Source organism: Podarcis pityusensis (assembly GCF_964106645.2).
Source record: "Podarcis pityusensis genome assembly, chromosome: 9".
In the NCBI taxonomy this organism is placed as follows: Eukaryota; Metazoa; Chordata; class Lepidosauria; order Squamata; family Lacertidae; genus Podarcis; species Podarcis pityusensis.
Window position 1 is genome coordinate 10,386,373 of NC_138034.1, and position 24,136 is coordinate 10,410,508.

At 38.9% G+C, this 24,136-nt stretch overlaps 1 protein-coding gene across 1 annotated transcript in view; it reads right to left on the reverse strand.

Moving 5' to 3' along the window:
* Positions 1 to 2,523: 2,523 nt before the first annotated feature.
* DHX15 (DEAH-box helicase 15) overlaps positions 2,524 to 24,136 on the reverse strand; it is a 48,207-nt gene continuing 26,594 nt past the window's right edge. The window contains exons 6-14 of the mRNA XM_081019956.1: positions 21,448 to 21,615; positions 19,844 to 19,930; positions 19,059 to 19,208; positions 17,044 to 17,152; positions 15,569 to 15,760; positions 12,070 to 12,192; positions 8,092 to 8,282; positions 6,388 to 6,557; positions 2,524 to 3,103 (exon numbers count right to left, since the gene is read on the reverse strand). Coding sequence (XP_080876082.1) covers positions 2,986 to 3,103; positions 6,388 to 6,557; positions 8,092 to 8,282; positions 12,070 to 12,192; positions 15,569 to 15,760; positions 17,044 to 17,152; positions 19,059 to 19,208; positions 19,844 to 19,930; positions 21,448 to 21,615 — 1,308 coding nt within the window. The 3' untranslated portion in view covers positions 2,524 to 2,985. The remainder of the gene's footprint in view (positions 3,104 to 6,387; positions 6,558 to 8,091; positions 8,283 to 12,069; positions 12,193 to 15,568; positions 15,761 to 17,043; positions 17,153 to 19,058; positions 19,209 to 19,843; positions 19,931 to 21,447; positions 21,616 to 24,136) is intronic.

Here is a 24,136-nt window from a genome sequence, read left to right on the forward strand (position 1 = left end):
CTCTACTGCATAAAGCCTAGTAATTGCAGGATGGTTAAAGTGTGTATTTGCTGCTTCGAGCAATGAGGTTAGGAAAGAGGAACACAAGAACAGAAACAGAATTCAAATGTAAAGCAAAGGCATGCATGCTTTACATAAAAGCATTAACAGAAAAACAGACAATAGAGAACAATAAGAGGTAGTCTAGGGTACAAATGAATTGGTTTAATTAGATTAATCAGCTAAAACTTTAATTGCTGGATCTTAAGAGTGAACACTTATTGAAACTATTTCAGTTCAACTGTACTGCTGTAATAAGAGAATGAATTTTACAAGTATCATAGGTAGTCTTCTATCCAAGAGTGGTACCTTCCATGCATTAAAGGTTATGTTTTTATACCTCCTTCTTCAGTATCTCAAGCACACTGGCATTGAGGTTGGGATAATATTCAGTGTGATCCCTTTATGGAAGGAGGATCCCAGGCAATGTAGGGTTGCAGTCTCAACTGGTTAAAAGGCAGATCAATATTCAACTTTTTAAAACCTGGTTGACAGCTTTAAATATTTATTGCTAGCATTAATCAGATGTTTCGCCATTTGCATCTCTAGCGGGGCACTTGTTGCATATGCATTATTGGGAAGTCAAATTTTTTACTTTGAACTGAGAACATATAAACACACTTCATAGAAAGTGCTCTCCCAAGGAAAAAAGACCTGAAAGCTGTGGACAGAATTGCACACAGTTGCTCTGTATGCAATCAAAATTGGTACCTATTTATAGCATGGACAATTATAATTCGTAGCTTTCCAAACCATGGATGCTAAAAGTCACATTCCCACTAGAAACAAACAAAAATTAGATGCATGAGTGAAAAACAGCTGAGGACGCAAGCTATTAAATATATGACTGAGATGTTCAAAGGAGCAAATGTTGGTTTACAAACTTTTCCTAACCCTTCAAGTCTCCTTAAATTTAGCCCAATCTAATCTAAATAACAGTTTCAAAAAACCAGGCTTCCAAGCTTGAACGTTTATACTAGAGACTCTTTAATAGTAGACAGGTTTGCCCCTTATTAGTGAGTTCTTTCCCTGCAGGGCCACTAGATGTGCTCAACGGCGCCATCTCAGGTTGTCTTATTACTCTTTGTGAACCAATGACTCGGTCAAGGCTCTGCAACATTCTCCATACAGAAATGCTGAAAACTGATGGGAAAGTTGGAACAAAGTCAGATATAGCCTATGGGCTAGCCTGGTAAAATGAAAAGTTTACAATGTGGCTCTTCTAGATAACACTGAAAAGGTTTAAAAACAACAAAAGCACCCAATTTCATACACCCACATTTCAAAAATTCAGTTGCCTATGCTTGCTCTACCTAAGCAAAACCAAAATATTTTATATATTATTTCATATATAATACATTAATATGCTAAAACACTCCTATTGCTGGGGACAAGCATTTACTCATAATTAATTGTGTATACAGAAGGAACCAAGGTGAGACTTTCTTTGCTTCTTCTCCAAGTTCAGTTCATTGCAAAAGAGAATCAAAGCCATCAAAGCCTAAGTCCAAGGATCAGCCCCCTTTCATCATCAGATACTAGAACACGTAGCACTTATTTAAAGAGAGGAAATTGTTTTATGCATAGAATGTATTTCCATAGCCATTTCAGAAGAGGAAGCCCTGATTTTTTTATTAGACAACCTTGTCCACTGACAGTTAAGATCCAAACTTCTTATTAAAAGCGACAGCCAGTTTTGAACAAAATCTGAATTTCTGAAGCAAAACTGGTCTGTGTTTTGGTCATTAAAGATGCTCCCCAAAATAGCTTTTGCAGATACGCTCCTTAAGAATGCACTGAAACATTGCCTAAGAGTGACTAGTGAAGATGCCCGGGTGCTAGGATAGTGCCTGACATCTGGAGGTACATCCCAGGGGATCCTTGAACCTCGACTATTTTCACACACTAGCAACACATCCTGTAGAATTCTATCCGTTATGTTTTATCTGCAGAATCAGCATGAATTTTAGGATCCAAAAAGTTGTACTGAAAAATACTACTTTAGAGCAGTCTGGCCCCAAAAAGGCAGCTAGGCATTCCGTTTTTGTAACCCTGGTTTAAGGAACCATTTGGCGCCTAGCTTATACATCTGAGTTTCTAACACTGGTTGCAAGTTTATAGCTCTTTTTTAAATCGTCGGGCAGTTGGCATGGGATAACATGTGATACACAACAGCAGGCACCTCCAACCTGCCACCCTCCCAGATGTTTTGGCCTACAACTCCCATGATCCCTAGCTAACAGGACCAGTGGTCAGGGATGATGGGAACTGTAGTGCAAAACATCTGGAGGGCCGAAGGTTGGGGATGCCTGCACAACAGCAATATGAACGAGCTGACTAGCATTGCTCTATACATAAGAACAAATCTTACTTATCAGACGCATCTGAAAACTATGTTTAATAGATTGAAAGATTTCAACCTGAATGTGTCATCAACGTTTCTTCACCAAGGGCACAGAAACAGTAAGTTACTTTGCCAAAACGTTAGTATAAATAGACTTTATTGAAGTCAGTACCTCTGTACTGAAGCTGAAGATTGTGTCTACATAAGCATGTTGTAACACTTCACAACTTCTAAAAGGAATGTCAACAATTACAACGATCATGCATGCCATGGTCGATAATCACATTTTAGAAGCATTTTCAACCATTTCTAAAGAAATGCTTATAACATTGTTATATATTTATATTTATATAGAGAACTACTTTCAATAAACTGCAAAACATTGATCAGCTTTTCCAGTATGAGCTACAGTGTGAACACAAAAGGGAGGCATACGCGTTTAATTTATGAAATCAGAATGGAATATTTACTGTAAAGAAAAATTAAAAAGCTTTCAAATAAAGGCCATTATTGAACCAAAGCAAAGAGCACAACTTGGAACTTATGAGTTCATTTATTGTTTAAAGCTGTCCTCTTGAGCAACTTCAATTCAAATAATAAATTCAGTACTGCGAGTATTCCTTGGATTGAAGTTTGGCAATGATGCGGTCCAACTGTCTCTTTGCTTCACACTGTGGGAAATTGCTCATGTCATAATATTGAGGGGCAATTTTCACCAACCTGCCAAAGAAAGAAAGGTTTGTCACTTGTGCACAGATCTGAATATCATGCAGGCGATAGCAGTGGCCCAATTAGTATCTACTTATGATAATTAGATTATCAATCTCCTTAATAAGGCCTGGAAATATGGAAATCTAGTTTATGTATAAAAAAATGATACTGAAAAGACCTTTTCAAAATAAAAGGCATCTCCAAGTAGTATATATATACTTACTACTCTGAAACTTACAAAATTCAAACAATCAAAACAAAAAGCTTGTAACACGCTGGGGGGGGGGGGTAAAAATCTTGTGTATATGTAATATGAAGAAAGCAGTTTTTACCATTCATTAAAATGAAAAGTCAACTTTTATTGACTTGGAATAATACGCAAGTTGGAGACAATATTTGGATACTTCAACCAAAAGTCAATTATGTAGTTGTAAACAGTGTAGACATTAGTTATCAACAGCTAGATTAAATAATAGATAAGAGTACAGCATCACAGAAGGAATCTCTGATTGTAAGCCAAGTTCCAGGCAATAATACAAATGCATGATGAAAATATATAGGAACAATGACTCTGCATTCAGACGTTTTAGAACCGACAGGAACAAACATTATGGCTTTACTGAAAAGCAAAGGGGCTTGTCGCAGGGCCTTTAATGGAACAAACACTTCTTTCTATTCCTTCTTTTTTTTCACATTTGGGGCTAAAATTACGAGCATCAACCTTAAAAGTGATTTATCAAAAAGCCTCAGTATTGTCAAATTCTATGAGCTGGTTTAGACGCAATATTGCCAGCCCTTGAAAACACAGCTGGAGAATTGAGAATGGGCCTCAAGCACGCATGCTCCCTTCAGTCAAGCATTCAAATTTCCACCCTGACTTCCTGGTTTTATAATCTGCCATTACAAATGAACTGGGCATATGGATAACTGGGAAGCATGTACAAACCACAGTTTCCACAGTTCTGGTTTGCAGGCAAACGACTATTTGTACAATTTAGATGTAAGAAGGATGGGTAACAGTAAGCCCAAGCTGATGATGATAACCTCTCAGTGAATCTAAGAGCTGAGATCATTTCTGCTATTTCTCGCCTAAGGAAAAAGACCATAGCTGATGGTGGAGCGCATGCTTTGCATGCAAAAGTTTCCAGGTTAAGTCCCTGGAATCGCCAAACAGAGCTGGAAAAGATTCCTGCATGAAACTCAGGAAAGTTGTTGCCAGTGAATACAGTGGTACCTCTTGTTACGTACTTAATTCGTTCCGGAGGTCTGTTCTTAACCTGAAACTGTTCTTTTTTTAAAAAAATATTTTTAAAAATTTTTTCCATTTTAACAATTCAGTCAAATCACATTAAATATTCCAAATTATAAAAATACATATCATATAGTCCAAATATTCCACCAAATTATAAATTTTTATTGGGGCTTCCCATACTTCAAGTTTGGTGGGGCTCTGATTATCTTATATCTCTACTGCCTTAAGTTTCCAATAGTTCCTTTAATTCTTCCTGTTGTTACCTTTCCTTCAACCTGAAACTGTTCTTAAAAACCTGTCTAAAATGTATAAAGTGTTGCTGGAGTGGCATACAAAAGATGAAGAGGTAAAAGTAGTAATGATACACTGGGCAAGAGACTTTGGTTACAATATACAGTATGATGATTGGATGAAATTATGGAATGAAAGGCTAAAATTTACGGCATGTACTGCGTTGAAAGAAAATGTAATGAAAATGTTTTATAGATGGTATATAACGCCAGTTAAACTGGCCAAAATGTATAAAACATGCAATAAGTCTTGGAAATGTAAAGAAAAAGAAGGTACTTTCTATCATATGTGGTGGGAGTGTAAAAAGGCGAAAGACTTCTGGGAAATGATATACAATGAATGGAAAACGATGTTGAAATATACGTTCGTTAAAAAACCAGAAGCCTTTCTATTAGGAATGGTAGGAAACGAAATCAGTAAGAGAGATTGTAAACTGTTTCAATATGCAGTGACTGCCGCAAGGATACTTTTGGCCCAAAGATGGAAACAGGAAGAAATTCCAACAGTGGAAGAATGGAGAAGGAAATTGACCGAATATGCAGAATTGGACAAATTGACTGGGAAGATTCGATACCAGAAAGACCACCGGAGCGCGATTTCTGTTCTCATCCTGAAGCAAAGTTCTTAACCCGAGGTACTATTTCTGGGTTAGCGGAGTCTGTAACCTGAAGCGTATGTAACCTGAGATACCACTGTATAGGCAATACTGACAAAGATGGACCAGTGGTCTGACCCAATCTAAGGCAACATCCTAGGTGCAGCTATGAAAGAAACGAGGATAATAAATGGGGGGGGGGGGGAATGAAGGTGGCATTATTTAAAGAAGCAGATGCAGAAGTCAAAAGTGACTCCTATTTCTAAGCTTTCATTCCCTTCTGGATCTTTCTGCAACATGATCTCTTCCACAGGGACCAGACTATCTATCAAAGCAGAACACACGTCTTGTTACCATTGCTTTTTTTCAATTGAGATTTGGCCGCTATTCAATTGTCAGTCGAAATTCCATATGTATTCAAGTATTACTTATCAAGCCTAATCAAAATTGCATGCGCAAAAGGTAGCATACATGTGGCTACTGACAGAACATTAAACAAATAGAAAAGAGCAACATGGAAACATTTGTAAATGAAAAAACAAGGGGGGCACTTGCAGGTGTAATGCGAGCTTGTCCCTTAACTAGAATTAAAGGAGTGGACTGCACGATTGCACACTTGCTCTCTTCTGTTAAGACCACCATCACTTTCAGTATGATTTCTTTAGCGTCTCAACACCCTTAACCACTGTGAGAAAAGCTGGCAGTGTTTTAAATCAAGCTCTGAAATTCAGAAACTCTCCCCAGCTCCCAATATCTGTAGTAACAAGCACTTCTCAATACAAGTTTCTTTTTTAAAACCTGCTTGCTTGCTCACTTCTGCTGCTGCAAAAGATAAAAGGAACCTAACTTCTGTTTACAGCAGAAAGGCCGGGCTTTCCAACTTCCAGGTAGGCGAATGTATAAAACCAGCCATTTGAACAAGGAAAAAGAGACAACACGTTTTTTAATAAGCGTAATTGAAACTGAAGATCCAGAAAGGAGATGTTTCAAGCAAGGTTTTTAATTAGTGTTGTTAGTGGCCTAGGGCTCCAAAATCCTTTTCGTTTTTCCTTACAGCTCTCAGGAAACTTTCATAAAAACATACATGAAAATGTACTTTTAAAATTAGTAATGTGTTGAGAGAAAAAAGACAGAGTTTTGAAGAAGGTGGCTTACCATTCTGGCTTGATGTCTGTACAAGTGCGGATGTAGTTCTTCGTGGTAAGAACAAATTCGTTGTAAAGTACCCACTCAGGCTTGTGATCAAGAACTGTGGAAGGATGCAACTGCACTACCTGGTTGTCCTTCACTGTTAGATAGTGTCCTGTCCGTTCCAAATGTGCCACCTGTATGGACAACATTCACACTCACATGAGAAATGTGGTGCCTGCTGCGCTTCTCCCATGATACTAAACCTCTTGGAAAATATGGAAAATCAAGGTGTTGATTGGCTGTTCTTGCGCCGGCAACTCTATCAAAGCTTAGTCATCCCAAACCCCAACTGCGCAACAACCTTCTAACCATAGCTGTCAACGTTTCCCTATTTTAAAGGGAAATTCCCTTATTCCAAATAGGATTCCTCGCAAGGAAAGGGAAAAGTTGACAGCTATGCTTCAAAACCATACATGGCAACAGGGCATTTTCCAGCCTCGGAACACAGACTTGAATTCTGGACAAATTAAAAAATCTCCTAAAATAATTGGAAATGTGAAATTATAATATGAAGATAATCTGAAATGTAATGCTGTTTAGAGTCTAAAGCAGCACGTATTTATAACAACAATTAAAAGCGGGGGATGAAAATATGAGCAATAGAATTAAGCATTAGAAAACAGAGATGCAACTCTTGTAATCAGCCAAAAGAGTTAAATAATTCTGTGCAAGGCAGATCTGCCACAGTTGCCCCAATCCAGAATCTCAGGTAGATTCTTGAGGGTTGAATCTATAAACGTTCATAAATGGCTTTTGCTTGTATTGTACAACAGAGTTCCTCTCCTTACATGTCCCCACCCAATTCTGTTCTGGGGATTAAGGGTGACCCCCAGGAACAGAAGAAGTCCTTGTGCAAATGGGACAATCCCTTGCTTTTAAACTCCCTGTAACTGGGTTAGATAATCTGCCTTCTATTAAAATGGTAGCTCCTATTATGGCTTAAACTCATTATAAACCACTTGTAGGTTTCCCATGGGTTGGTCACTGTGAGAAGAGGAATGTGGACTTCTGGGCCTTTGGTCTGACCCAGAAGGGCTGTTCTTACATTCCTGAGTGACCACTTTTAAAATACAATCAGCTTTCATTCACTATGGCCCAACCTGCACTTAATAAACTACGGATCCGACCATTCCACAACAGTTCAGTTGTAGAGTATAGGGCAAAACTTAAGCAAACATTAAACCAAAGCACCCAGCTATAATAATGTACCCATATATAACATATAATTGGAACTCAACCCCGCCCCCATCGGTCACATTTCTAAAATTATGCAATTTAAAAGCCTGCCTGTTTTTTATAATCTCTTAAATCTTTCATTAAACAAAATATGTGTATTTATTTCAGAAATGAGTATCTACTCTGCAAGAAGGCAACTACCAGAGGTAAAACCTAACCAGCATAGTGCCACCAATGTAAAGAATTGCATGAGAAAAGAGACAGGTCCCAATCCTAAGGAGACTCACAGTCTCTATTTTAACGGATGACAAGACAGAGAGAGGGGTACTTTTCAAAATGTGCCGTTTCAGAATTTCCCTATGCTATTTGCCTGTCTGTCAGAGTTGCCCAATAATCAGGTTGTATAAATCATAGCTAAATACTAAACACATTTTAAATCATTTTGAAGGGGTGCAGAATTGCAGAATTCCGTGTATTTTATATGCAACATACCTGCATGAAGTAACCAGTAACCAAAGCCTTCCTAATATTGATGTAATAGTCCCTGCTTGTGAAGTCTGTGCTTCTACGCGGCAAATTAAATCTGTCCATGATTCGTGACAGCTGTTGGCGTACATTGTCTGCAGACATCAGGGACCTGTAGTTAATGAAGTTGTCATAACACCACTGAACCGATTCATGATCTGCAATGTTAAAAAAAAGTCATGAATCATCTAAAAATGAACATTTTACCAAATTAAAACAAGTACACAAAGAGAAACCAGCTGAATGGTCAACCCACTGAACCGATTAAAAACCCGAATGACACTGTTTTATTTATTTAAACAGCAACTGCTACACCTTTTCAGCTGCTCTTAATTTTCATCCACAGTAGGTAAATAAGCTTACAAAGACAAGTGGACAAGAACTGCAGTGGCTAGAATTTGGGACGGACGGACCGGGGATCACAAAGAAAATAAAGAATACTGAATTGCTAAGTTTTTCAAAAATTAGCTCAAGGAGGTAATAGGAAATCTGATGGGAGAAAAGGTAAACAGTAGAAAGTCTTTATAGGGTAACCAATGGGTTATTTTTTTACAAGTTCTATACATATCTCATTTCTAGATTTTGTCAAACCATATATGAACAAACTAGGTGTCTTCAGGCTAAGGAGTGGCTGTCAGCTGCTACTTTCTAAGAAAAAAAATGTCTAAAGAACACTTATTCTGATCCATTAGCACACAGGTGAAGCAGCTGGAATTATGCAATCCTAGTCCTTTCTGAAGGAAGCTTAGAAAAACATGCATTCACAAATGCACACAAACACCCAGTTAGTACTATTTCAACTTTCTAAAGAGGGCTACATGCACACAACCTTGCCTGTTGGATTGACCAGTGGAATTGCATGGGAGAATATCCCTCTCCAGTTATTCTTTTAGAAACAAGCACACACCATTGCATTACAGTGAGAACCGAGATGAGCCTGTTGGATCAGTCTGCTGCGTTCCTTCAGGCTCCCTACACAATTTAGAACCCTAATCTTTCATGTGGAGAATTTCACTTTCCAAAACGTGGAAGGCAATGAATGAAGCTGGTGGTGGGCATATGCCGGAGAAGGAGGGCCAACTCTCCCCCTCTCACTCTGATCACACAAGGTTTGAATGCACAAAGAGGAAGATCCCACATAAGTAAACACAACCGCTAAGTACCATGAAGCCTAAGGAATGCTGCAATTTTACCAGCCATTCACATTCTTTCAATGTGGAAATGTGCTGGTATTATCAAATAGAACAGATCTGCCCTGCTGAAGAAATCTGAAGACCATCTATGAGTTCTTTAGAGAGCACACAGGGATATTCAAACTATAGCTGTGATACAAATGAATAAATAAATAGGCAGCCTGTAACTATAAAACTTCAAACCATAAGGAACACATTTTCTACCACAGAATCCTCACAGTAAAATCCAACTGGTACCTTCCATTACACTTCTGATCTTCCATTTTAACATTAAAAGCTCTTCGCTTTTGCTTATTTCAACTACTTGGGAGAAGAACGAATCTATTTTGAGCTATTTTCCCATCTGCCAAGCCACTATTTTCAAATTTTAATTTACAGATTATGCAAGGAAGTGCAACCTCTGTGTCAGGTAAATTCTGTGTCAGGAAGCTGAGTAATTTACTATTTCATAGAGATAGGGATCAGTTTTGACATGAAAGCCATTGATAGAAAATATGAATTGAAAGCTAGGGTGTCATTCACAGTAATTCTTTGGAAGAGAGAATTGGTTTATCTTCTCTTGTCACTGTGATCTTGGTCTTACTTCTTACATAGACTTGACTAAAGAGTGATGTTATTGGAAGATTGAATGCATTAGTACAGACAACACTCAAGAAGCAAACAATATCCCTGTGACAAAGTTATCACAAATACTCTGTCTTCTGAATGAACACCTATCTACCCATTACTCAGTGTCATTCAGAATAATTGTAGCATTCCAAAACTCAGGCACTTCAGCTAGCTGCGACTGGCCTCATATTCAGGAGTACAATACGTTTTGAGTCTGCATTTTAATCTAGAATTCCAGTTCACTTTTCCCCCTCCCCACCTAGAAATTCTCAGAATGTCCCTAACAAAAATTCCAACTTTGAGCCATTATGTCCTCCTCGCCAATTTAACATCCAGGATCTCTAAATAATGGAGATTGATTGGTCTCTTATTAACAGAACACTCAGATTTAATTTCATTTCAGTCATGAGCAGAAAAATACATTAAATATTTCCTTTTAAGTATAGCCAGGGGTCCTCAAATTCTGGCAGGCCCTGGCAGCCAAATATTATTTTCTACTATCTAGATGTGATGTCCTCTCACACTATATTACAGCAATTTTATATGGATTTTCAAAACAAATATCAATTTATCCAGAGTGAAGTTAGGGTTAAACACGGGATTTATCTGTGTTAGGCAGCATGTGAAATTATCTTTTTTTTAACTTTTGATTTGGATGATCTGCACTAGGAGATAAGAGAAGCAAGGCCATAATGGTTTTCCTGATCCTCTCAGCAGTATTCATTACAACTATGATATCCTTCTGGGTAGACTTGAAGGAATGGGAATTGGGGGCACAATATTAAACTGGTTGCTAATTCATGAGATATAGGGTCACAATTATAGTGCCAGGGGACTGCTGTACTTCACAAGCATTGTCTTAGTAATCTTTACAGCAATAACACCAGGCATAGGCAAACTTGGCCCTCCAGATGTTTTGGGACTACAACTCCCATCATCCCTAGCTAACAGGACCAGTGGTCAGGGATGATGGGAGTTGTAGTCCCAAAACATCTGAAGGGCAGAGTTTGCCTGTGCCTGAATAACACAGCCCAGTAAATATAGTGAAATATACATGAAAACTTTAGAGTGTGAAATAGATTATTTTTGAAGCAGGTGAAGCCACACACACAAAATACACTAAAAGTTGTAATGTCCAGCCCAGAGCAAAGTGTTTCTTTCCCAACCCCAGTTATCATATTGGCCTTATTATAGAGAATAACCACCACTCCAGGCATCCCAGTTCATCTTCAAAAGCCACATGTGTTTAGCAGAGGCCTCAGAGCCAGTGAAGGAGTGGGGCCTGACTCAAACTCCTAGGAGCCAACTCCTAGGGGCCAAGGTCCCTTCGACTTTTACTTAGCAATTATTATGGACCCTGGTCACCACACATACTATATTTTACAATTACTTTAAGGTTTTGCCTTATTTTTAAGTTTTGTTATTCAATTGGTGCAGAGGGAAAGCTTATGCTGAAACCGTGAGACAGAGGGAAGTTTTTAATGTGTGATGTCTTACTGTATTTTAGTTTGTTGGAAGCTGCCAGAGTAGCTGGGGTGGCATGTAAATAACAACAACAACCTACTGCTGCTACTACTATCATCATCATCAGGGCCTTCCTGATTTGTACACAGTCTATTATCTGCTATGCCACACTGGCTGAAAGTATTTCATCCTACAGATAATCCCTCTCTTTTATAAGCAGTAAAAGTAAAGGTAAATGGACCCCCGACCATTAGGTCCAGTCGTGACCGACTCTGGGGTTGCGGCGCTCATCTCGCTTTACTGGCCGAGGGAGCCGGCGTACAGCTTCCGGGTCATGTGGCCAGCATGACTAAGCTGCTTCTGGTGAACCAGAGCAGCGCACGGAAACGCTGTTTACCTTCCCGCCAGAGCGGTACCTATTTATCTAGTTGCACTTTGACATGCTTTCGAACTGCTAGGTTGGCAGAAGCAGGGACTGAGCAACGGGAGCTCACCCTGTCGCGGGGATTCAAACCGCCAAACTTTTGATCGGCAAGTCCTAGGCTCTGTGGTTAAACCCACAACGCTGTGTAACATTGCAGTAGAGGAAGATCTACAGCAAGAGTGAATACAGACCTATCAGATTGTCAACACTATATATCAGCAAATAACACAAGCAGCCCCGCCAGTTTCTACTTACTTTGTTTGAAAGCATGGTAGACATTCAGCAACGTCAAATGATCTCCATCTATGTGGGCGAACCTCATCTTGGCCTCATCCGCCGCTTTCTTGGCTTCCGTGGGGCGCACAAAACACTGTGGGACTAAACAAGGTTGGTATGGGCCCAACACAAACGCCCATATCGATGAGTCACGCATTCACAGATAGAGGAACAAGGCCTAGCTAGGTCAGTTCACAGAGCATAGGGCAGGGCAGGATGGCCTCCAACTGCATCTTGGACTGTCTACTACCTTGATTTGGTACATCAACACCTAACCACATCTGCAAGACAAGAGGGTTTCAAAGCTACAGAATGCCTGATTATTTTGACTAGAAGTAGGCATAAAAAAAAAAAATCCTGAAGGCCATCAAAGCTCCAGTTACGTAATGGAAAGATCATGTGACCCCGGTACAAAACCAAGTGCTGATAGCTCTGCCTTGCGGTGGAGACAGTGAATTAGATCCAGTGTCCCTCCCTCAAATGGAAGAGATGCTTCTACTTGTGGAAGGGACTGATACCAGATGGAGGAAGGGGGATAGGGTTTTCACTGATTCTCCCTTCTCTCTGCAACCTCCTTCAGTTCCCACATATTCCAGGGACCTCCACCCTTTTTGTGGGGTCACAGAGGACTGCAGGGAGAAGGAAAAATAGGAGAAAACTGCTTCCCACCCTTCTAGCAGGAATGTCCCATGGGAACTCTGGATCCAACCCAATGAATGTTTAAATAAGTAGCCTATGGCCAATGACCAAGATACACAGCAACCCTTGTAAAATGTTATGCCGACACCTAATCTACTCATAAGAGAATATTAAGATGTATTATGCCTCTGTCACCAACAGCAGGCATTGCTATCAGCACTGGCAGACAGAAACATATGTGAATAAGCATATTTAGATATAAACGTGTATACGCGTGTATAGCAGTCCAGGGCTCTGAAGTTTGCGGCAGTGGTGGAAGGTAGACTACTCAGCAGCTTTTTCAGACCTTAACAAGCAAATCTGAATTTAGTGCACTGTGACTCTACTAGTGCTCTTTACACATTGAACTCTTTAAACAATGCATTTTTTTCTGATTTAATTTAAAATGTCAAAATGAGGGGTAATTAATAACCACAAGTAGTGGTTTTACTATTTAAAGCAGCTCATTTGATGCTAGCACAAGCTTCTCTGACTTATAGAAATTGTGTGTATGTCTTTCATACATGCTTCTAAGTCTTTCCCTTAGAAATTTTGTGCAAATATTCCACTTAAAACCTACACATGTGTTTAACTAAAACCAAACATAATGGATGATGAAAGAACAAGAATGAATGTCTACCTGGCATTTATACTTCATGGTATTTTTGCTTCGGTCACAACCAAAGCTTGTAAAGACTCCTATCACGATTTTTTAAAATAAGTAATACACACAACTTTTAAATTGGTCTATCATCCTCCTAACTGCGCAGACACACTGGGAAAAGATTGATAACAATACGGAAATTGAATATTCTGCACAACTGCAATATGCCAACCGAAGGACTGCAAGAGCCACACTGTTTACAGTGCGTAATTTAAAAAAACTATGAACCAAAGTCTATTCTACAAAATAGAGTACTCCAAAGACAGAAAATTATTTGAATTATTTGGCTCTAAGACTAATAAAAAGCATTATGGCAAAAAGCCATTAATTCACTGATGTAATAACTAGTATTTACAAATAAAAATTAGTTGTATTCTTACTGTAAGTCGTAGAATGAAAAGCTGTACTTTTTGTCATCTGCTTAAAGGCATCTTATGATGGCTTTAGTTTAAAGAATCAAAATTACTTCAGTTTGGGTAGCTTTGGTAAGCTTTACTATTTCCTATTTCATTTTATCTAACACTTGTGTCCATTTAATTGTTTGCACACATCTATACCCACACACCTGGAACTCAGGGTGACTTACTTCTGAGTAGACTGGTATAGTCCTGTACTCTAAACCCAGGGTCTCCCTTCACATTTTGCTCACTGTAATTATGTTTATTGATTCTGTTGGCGACACTTTAGAAAGCAACATGATTTTAGAATACTGCACCTTAACTGCATCCAAGAAAATAGCTATCCCTTAGAATAAGAATTTTTTTTTGAAGATTGTGTGCTAGTAATAAAATACTGTAACAAATAATGAGTGCACCCATTCTTAATTTTAAAAGCATGAAGGTATGAATATTTTGTTAAATATTTGTAGAGGGCAAGGTTAAAGCAAAATGTCTTCCTTGAAAATATTGACATATGCAGTTAAAGAAATTAATACTATGCAGTTGGAAGCAAGAGCTTGCATCAAGTCTTTGCTTGGTTTGATGGAAATTCATGTCATAAAAAGGTAGGCATCCACCTACCACCACCTCCGCAGATAAAACAACAATTTACATGAAACAATTAGATTCTGCCCTGCCCAGCTGCTCTGAGTCTGAACTGTCAAAATTCTGCAATAAACATTGTAGCTTGCTTTTTGAAAAATATTGTTAATACGCTGCAATAATAAAGTGATGGGTTGTCTTACTCAAAACCTTTATCTTACTTGCCATCTTGTTGACATCTTGTTGAATGTACAATACGATGAGAAGTTACTATGGGAAAGGTTTCAGCACATACAAAATATGTATTTCTTGCCTTACCTGCACAGATTCTGAGCAGGTTATTTTTAAAGGTTTAGGCTGGTACCCAAAGAAAATACTAGTTCCACATGTCAAACAGGGCTCCGGGCTTGAGCTTCTCAAACAGCAGCATCCCTGTGCAAACCACTTTTGAAACTGAAGTCAACTTTCAAAAGCAGCATGCGATATGGCTGGGGATGCTTCTCAAAGTTTTAAAAATCCCACTAAGCAGGCCCAAGTCCTCGGATCCATCCAGGCAGCTCTTTGGATTCCAGCCCTAATGAAAACTTGTCCACTGTAACAAAAGACTGCTGCTCAGACAAGTCCACACAAAAATTTCTGCATCGGCCACACTTTAAAAAACTGTGACGCATTAATGCTAAGAAAATGTTTTCTCCGCCTAGCATTCCCTTTTATCAATGAAAACCTGAGACGTTTATGCTAGGATTCTTCTACAGAAAAACTGGTACATACTAGCTATGTAAGTGGCGACCACAAGTTAAAGGGCTGAAAATAAAGTGGATTATTATGACTATCAATCACTTGGTAACAAAAAAAATGGGCATAAGTTAAAAATTTAAGAGACAGAAATGAACTCCTATGATCTGGAATCCTTAGTAGGTATAATTTTTTTGCTGCCATGAGAGAAGTTAGACCATTTCACACACAATGACTTCTTTAGCTTCAGTGTTGATTTCATTTATAAACTTTACTCCATTATGTATCACACTATACAATAACTTTGAAAGGCACAGTTCAGACTTTTTAGAAGTTATAAGTCCTGTTGCAGGAACAATAATACAAGCTTCCCCTAACTGGAGATCTGTGTTTTGATTGGCATCTCTGTCCCTGCTATTACCTGACAGCATGGCAGTAATAGATAGAATCTCATTAGAACAGTTGTAGTCGCAACTTGCTATAACCATTTTAGCCAGCTGTGGATCGAGAGGAAATTCTGCCATCATGGATCCCAGTTCAGTCAAGTCTCCATCGTCATTTAAAGCAGCTAGGTAATTCAAAAGCTCAAGTGCTCTCATCAAGGTCTCTGGAGCTGCAAAAAAACCAACATACTCTTATAAATTAATCTGCCTTTAGGAAGCAAAAATGTAAGTACAAAATCTGACAAAATCCAGAATACTATCTACCAGAAAATTAAGTTACCGAGATCTAGCCACCAAGGAATCAAATAAAACTCAAATTTGCTTTAGGGTTGTGTTCAACAAGAATCACATCTGTTTTCGGATTAGCCATTTTGGGACCGACTATAGGTATGCTGTTCTGCAGACTCTCTTCTAGCCATTTCATACATCTGTAAGTCGGGATATTGACGAAACTGTATTTGGCATAAAATACTTGCCAAAACCTATGGCAAGTTTTTTCTTTTGATAAAAAATTTTTTTGCAAGCCTTCTTCAGTCATTACTCACATGAGGAGGGATACACCAGAACATAAAACTACTCAGCAGGAACACAGGAGGTTACCTTTTACTGAGTTGGACCATTAATCCATCTAGCTCAAGAATGTATGCAATGACTGGCAGTGGAGTGGCTCTCCACGATTTCAGATTGCAGACCTTTCCAACCATACCTGGAGATACCCAGGGATTGAACCTAATGCCTTATGCAGGAAAGTAGATCTTCTACTACTGAGATGTGGCCCTTCCCTAAACACTTTAAAAGCCAAATTGTTACAATACCTTGTAACACAGGATCAACACCACATTCCAAAACAAGTTGTGGCCCAAACAAATTATGGTGACCGTTGCCTCATGCTAGATCATGGGTCGGCAAACTAAGGCCCGGGGGCCGGATCCAGCCCAATCTCCTTCTAAATCCGGCTCGCGGACGGTCCAGGAATCAGCGTGTTTTTACATGAGTAGAATGTGTCCTTTTATTTAAAATGCATCTCTGGGTTATTTGTGGGGCATAGGAATTCATTCTTTTTTCTTCTTCTTTCCAAAATATAGCCCGGCTCCCACCACATGATCTGAGGGACGGGGGACCGGCCCCCTGCTTAAAAAGTCTGCTGACCCCTGTGCTAGATAGTCTGCTGTTCATCATCATAACACCTGTCTTGCATTTTATGTGCCATACATTCACAATTTCAGCAAGAAGCTAGCAAAGGCATCGCGGCTTTCATTTTTTAAGCATGACATAAGAATACTGATTAGTGACTACTGGACTCCTTTCTCATCTTTCTGTTTAGGCTGATAATGTGGTATATTCTCTTCAGGGAACAAATTTATTTCAGGCTACGGCAAAGTTCCCGACAAAACAATGATCTAGATATTGCTTATTATATTACTGCATGTTGAAGTTTTTACAAAAAACATACCTGGTGGGTCCATAAAATCAAAATGAACCAAATCATCTATGCCTAGTTTCTTCAGCTGTAATACCACAGAACCCAAGTTGGACCTTAGAATTTCAGGATAGGTGTTGTCCTGGAAAACAAATATTTTATTAATTTTGGTTTCACTTTAGTATCGTATCTGTAATTTTTCCCATTATCCAAAAGCATGAAGACTACATCCACAGCTGGAACAGAAGACTGCAGCCTCAGTGGGCCATACCTGGGGTTGTAAATGTGGTACTGTTATACCTGTATACCAAGACACAATTAAACTATAGTTCTCTGTCCATTAATATACTTATGTTCATTTATTCAACAGGACTTAGACTGGGGGGGGGGGAGAGATCATTGTTGTTGTTTGTTACTAAATTATGCATTTTTGTGTTTTTAAATTGTAAACTACCCTGTAATTCTCAGATGAAGGGCAACATAAAACAGAGCAAGTTAAACTTTACAATGAAATGGATACAAGACCTAGGTCATTTTTAAAAAATTAATGTTTAGAAAAGTATCTGGAAGTAAAATGATGACAAAACTACATAGCACATCTCAAAAATTATGCAAAATTATGTGTACTTAAGTTATTCTATACTAGAAATGTAAAGAAAAGAAATGGGAACTTTATTTCAATTTATGCTGGCTTGTTCTTTTGCTAAGAAATACTGGTCTACTACAGGGCAATCAGGAATAAAGACCCTTTTATACTTTATTAATATTCCTATTTACAAAATCCATAAAGAGGCACTTCTACCTTGCTTGACAACAACGGCCACAATTGTTTATGCGAAGATCTGTGTATGTGTGTATGCAATTGTTAAGTATTCAATGGTAAAGTTCCATGGGCATAAAACTACCACCAGTGATGTTCCCATTGGAAGCAGCCAGCAATTTAACTCAAAATACCTCAAACCAGAATTGGGTATTCTAGGGGAAGGGCAGGGACTGGTTCATCGGGGAGGCTCCAGGATCAAGCCCCTCATTCGTACCAGCCTGGAGCTTTCTCATACTGAAAACCAAGGGAGAGAATTGCACACACAAAAAGTATCCCTATGGGAGAAGGAGGCGGGAGGCAAGTCAGGATCCTTCCCTGAACCTCCTGCCTCAACTGGCACAAACTAGCAGTACTTTGGCAGTAGCAGATGACTTGCTTCCTTGCACCCCACCTGAGACTCACTCAGAATTGCGCTGTACTTGAGATCAAGGCAAATGAAAATGTTGAACATCTTCAATCCGAGAAGCAGAAGTAGTATCAGAAGAGTAATATCACAACCTTCCACAACCAAAATAATCTAACAAGGCTGACAGTCAAGTCGTCTAGCATGATACATAGTTCGCAGCTCCAAAGGGAGACTATTATTACGTCTTTTGATGATGAATTTTTTTTTTTAAATAATTCTGGACATCCTGTATTAAACTCTAGTGTAATAATTGGCTTCTAAAATACTGTAATTTTTGCTCCATAAGACACACTTTTTTCTTCCTAAAAAGTAAGGGGAAATGTTTTATGGGGCGAATGTTTGGTCCCTGGAGCTGAATTGCCCAGGGGTGAAAGCAGATCATGCTCTTTCTTTTGAAAGAGGGAAGTGGGTGTTGAAACAAAGCCACTGATCGCAAGCGAGATAAGGGAGATAAAGGAAGCTGCCTGGGAGGGGGGAGGTAAAAGCCCATGGATTTTTACATTGGGTCACCCCAATTTCACCATCAGATCACATAGCATGTCCATGGCTACAGCCTGCACCAAAAAAATCCCCCACCGACTGTTGTGTGGGGCTGCAATGGCGCAAAAACAGATCCACATGGATTCTCAGGATTTTTGCATTGGGCTACCCGAAACTCACCGTCAAATCACATGTCTGTGGCCACAGCATGAACCACAAAAATCATACATCCACTGTTTCGTTCAGAATACTTTTTTTTCTTGTTTTCCTCTTCTAAAAACTAGATGCGTCTTATGGAGCAAAAAATACGGTAGATCTTTAAAAAAGGAATTTACGCACCTGCATCTCGGTTTTGTAAGCCTTCTCCGTATACAGTCGGAAGCACTTGCCTGGTCTAGTACGACCAGCACGACCAGCTCTTTGCTGAGCAGAAGCTTTACTTATTGCAGTCACCAAGAGAGACTCGACTCTTATACGAGGATTGTATACCTATTTGATGGAAGAGTTAAGTACAGAAAACTGGTATGAGTACTGCACACTTCGAAGTTCAAATATGCAATATGTAAGAAGAAATCCATTCCAATAGGTGGCTTGTTAAACAAGGAACAAAACTAAGCCACATCTACTATTTTGTTCACTTTCGAAGTATAATCTACTAAGCAGGTTGGTGTCACAACTGGTTTTAAAAGCAAGAGAGAATGGCTTTTCACATGCTGCACTGGAGTTTTGTAACTAAGTGTAACTCAATCCTCATTGACTCAGAGAATCTTAGAGCTGGAAGGGACCCTGCGAATCATCTAGTCTAACCCCCCCCCCCCCGTAACACAAGAATATGCAACTATCTCATACAGGACTCAAACCTGCAATCCTGGCGTTATCTGCACCATGTGCTATCAGAAATATTCTTCCAGAAACTGAGGAGTGCTACAACATGAACTCTTATAGCACTGGCCTACTTGTCGCACAGCACTTCTGCCTACTTTTTCTTCCACTTACGGATCCACACATTTAACCCCGTTAACCATAAAAAGTAGAAAATAAGACCAAAGACAGGTCAATTCTAAGTAATTCCATCTTAAGTTCTGGGGAAATAATCTAGCACGTATGAAAGAATCCATGTTTACCTTTTGCTTGGCAAATCCAGGATCAATGACAAACACAACACCATCTATTGTCAATGATGTCTCAGCAATATTAGTTGACACAACTACCTGTTGAACGATAGAATAGAAAACTCTTCTGTGAATGATACAAATAGGGCAAAAACGTAGTGATGTCAGGCGCTGCCGCACTTTGAAGCCTTTTTGTCGGGATTTCAAACACGGGCTGCTTGAAAGCCCATTGTAATCAGCTCTGCAAAGGACTTTCCACCCACACTGTTCATTGTAACCTCCTTCAAACCTCAGAGGTTTAAACAAGCCCTGCAAAAAGGAGCTGGGAGTGTGTACCTTAGTAGAGCTCTAGGGTGGGGAGAGGTTATTCTCAGCTTCAACCTCCCCTCTTCCGCTCTTGCCTGAATCATCCTCCTTTCCTCCCCCTTCCACTGCCATTGCTACATCTCTGATGTCATGTATTACATCAGTTATAGTGTGTGTGTGGCTTCCCCAGAATGGCCTGGTAGTCTGAATGGGAAAGCCAATGCAACAACAATCTAGGGATTGCTAACATGAGCAGAATTATTGTTGTGACCACTCTGTCAGTTGTTATCCCAAGCCCCACACTCTTTCTAACAGCTGAAGCTGGGAGGACAAAGCAGAGCCTTGAAAGAATGCAGCTCAGAGATAAGAACATCTCATCTCTTTATTCTAGATAACAGGTCTTCAAATGGTGCAGCTGGACCCACTTGTGGGTCACACCCTGATCCAAGGTAGGTCACAACAGGAGCACTACCACCATGCAAATATATGGTCAACAATTAAGAATTGGGTCCCCCAACGCATGTTTGGGTTAAAAGCGAGTCCCAGAACGGAAAAGGTTGAAGAAACCCGTATTAGATCACCATACCACGTGATTACTCATTTTTTAAAAATGTTGGGTTTCTGGCTTCTGGCTACTTTGAACTTAAAACCTCATTATAACACTCACAACTATAAGTCTGCCAAATCACACCCAAGGCTGCTTTCGCCCCGCAAGGTGCCTTGAAACATCAGTTTGAGAAATAACACAACAATCCAATTCTCAAACTGCATATTCCCATATCAATGGCAACTCCCTAAGCTTCTCCTTTTCCCACCCCTCTACTGAAGCTATTTCTAAAATTCTGTTTCACTGAAATCTTTTAAATCATGCATTTAAAGTTAATGCATTAATGATTACAAATAAAATTCATCGATTTCCTTATTTTTAAAATTAAACAACATGATTCACTCCTGTTTACAGGACAAAGCTAAACGCTCTGATTGCCACATGGAAGAAAAGAACACTGCGGAAATCACAAATGATGAACTTAAACATCACAGCACCCTAAAATCAGCTGGAAAGACACAAAGGGTGAGAGATGAGAAGGGAAACTGGACCACATTTCCCAAATATTAGATGTTTTAGCATGTGAAGCTCAAAGCTAAGTTCTTTTGCGATGCACAGTAACCAGATTACGGCAATATATGCCAAGCTATAAAATGTATACAGTGTAATTCTATACATGTCTACTCTGAAATAAGTTCCACTGATTTCAATGTGACTAACTCTCATCTAAACGGGTATAGGATAATAGTGTTAATAACTTTACCTTTCGTCCTATTGCACCATTTGTTTTTTTTGGAGGGGGAGGCTCAAAAATCCTCTGTTGCTGCTGCGGCGGAAGTGTAGAATATAATGGAATGATTTTAATGTCACCAACTTCAGGGCCCAGATCATCAATTTCACGCTTTATCCTCTTACAGGCTTCATCTATTTCCTACACAAACAAGAGTCCATGAAAACTTTAAACTTTTTTCCAGCTTAATGGCTATATAAGCTTTTTAAAAAAAGAAGACGACTTGCTACAAAACAAGTTATTTTTAAACTAATTTGGACATTTGTTGAATTTTCAATGGGACTTCCACAGCAGTCCAAGATGCCTCATAGTCTTTATTCCAATGAGCATAACAGCCTTATTTGCATTCAACACCCTTTTTCTTTTAGTCGTATTTCCTAATTAATTCTCTACAAATTGTACTAAAATTGAAATCTCTCACCCAGGAATATTAAACTGCACTCATGACCTTTTCAATTTTCAGAATCTAAAAGAAATTGATGTGCAAGATATTTTAAATAAGCCAATTAAGCTTTAATGTCACGTATCACTAATGCAATTATATGGAAGATTTGCTTCATTGTATCTAATGAGAACAAACACCTTTACAGTATAAACATAGATGCTCAAGAAGCAGCCTCCTCTCAGTCCAAGTTAACATGGTTTATGAAAGACCTCAGAACTCTTACTAAAAATTGTTTTGTATCTTCCCATGTAGAAGGCTACAGTGTTACTGAACTTCAAGGTATTTATCAACAAGCTAAGATATTACTAAAGTTCTGAGGAAGTCTCACCCATTAACCTATCCTATGGTGGGAAGTACAGAAAAACAGGAATTGTCACATTATTACCAAATTATTTAATACTAAAACGGATGAAAAAAATGAATGAGTAGCAGTAGTTTCTCTTGAACAAGACTAAAAGTCAAGATATAGTGAAGCATGTACCATGCACTTTATACAGAGAGCTGCTACAGAAATTATGGTTCTACCACTTATTTTCCAATCAAGACTTCAATGAAGATGTAGTTGTCTTTTGTTTCGTGGTCTATTCAACAATCTAGAATCACACCACCTACTGATCACTTTATACGTCAATAGACCTTGCTACAAAAAAAGTCTAAAATATTAAGAGGGGGACTGGAATGGCATGAATACCTTTTTGAAATCAGAAACCTTTTTTTAGTTTCTTAGTGCTTTCTTGCAAAAATGATTTCAATGTAAAAAGAAATACCTCTATCACTCTGGGTTAGGATGCCCCCTACTGGTCTACTAAACTAGAAACAAAAAATATAGTTACTGTGTAAAGCTATGATTTAGGTATTTTGAGCTGCTGAAATGTTTAAAAAGTTCAGACAACTTTCTAGTTATGTCAAAAAAATAGTTTCAAAACAGGTGAAGCCAAAACCCAATAAACTTATGATATATATCCAGTAACATGGAAAGTTTGTTAGCCTCATAGTAATTTGCTACAGAACAGAAACAATAAGCCATGCATTCTAATATCCCCTGCTTCACAATAGGTATTTTATGTGTTCTAATTACAGTTAATGCATACTGTGACCACATTAGTTCAAATGCATCAAACAATGTGGTTAAGATTATTTGGTGGAACCCAAAACTCTTATATAAAAGCGCTCACTCAACAGACATGTTCAATACTTAAAATATTAAAACAGAAGAATTTGAACTTTCCATTTTAGAATGTGGAAATCACCGTAGTAGGTTTGTAAAACCTATAGATGTCAGATTAGAAGAACACAAAATATGAATTCAAAATGGGCAGGGAGGTAGTTTCATGGTTAATAACCAGATGATCTTATAGTAAGTTCAGTTCTCCTAATATGTGCTAGAATCAGAGGAAGATTTTATAGTTTGCTTTTTTGAATCTGCTAGGAAATAAGAGGTCACAGCAAGCCCCCTCAATTACTGACAGGGTTGGGTCCTGCCATTGCTGCTACAGAAAAGAGCAAAGGCACTATTGGAATAGCAAGTGCTACTATGAACAAGCATCTTTCTTCCACAGCTCAGAGTGGAAAACAGGGCCACCAAAGCTACGACATAGGACTCTCTGCACTTCCAAGAAAGGTTGCTAAGCAACAGTGACAGACTCTTAAGATATTTGTTTCTTCTGGGCACACCAATGAGCTGAAGTGTTGGCTCCCCAAGGAGAATGGAAGGAAAGTATTTTGCTCAGCAGCCTTTTCTTCCTGTGTGACACTTTGAGGAGCGTCTGTACTTCTACTCTGTTGACCAGCAACCACAAAGTTTCCAATTCCAGGACACCTCAACTATGGAGAACAAGGCTGAGGAAGTCCCAGCCTTGAAGTAATTCACATTATTACACATCAACATGTGAACATGCTGGTTTGTATCTGACATTTAAATAAAATGCCCATTTACATATGCAGCACCGGTCTATAGTAGCTCAAAGCTTCCGACATCGGAAGTCGATATTATCAACTATACTGGATGGGAAGACAGGAAATGATAAGAACCCAAAGCAATAACAACAAACCACAGTAGGATATGAGACTTTTTACAAAAAGCTAAGGCGTTTCTCACAAGGAGATCTTTGGAAGTCCTTCGAAATACCATTAAAATTTTTGTCCAGATTCATTTTGCCCACGGGATTTGGCTAATCAAGAATAGCTTCTAATGCAACTTGAGTATAGGCATGGAAA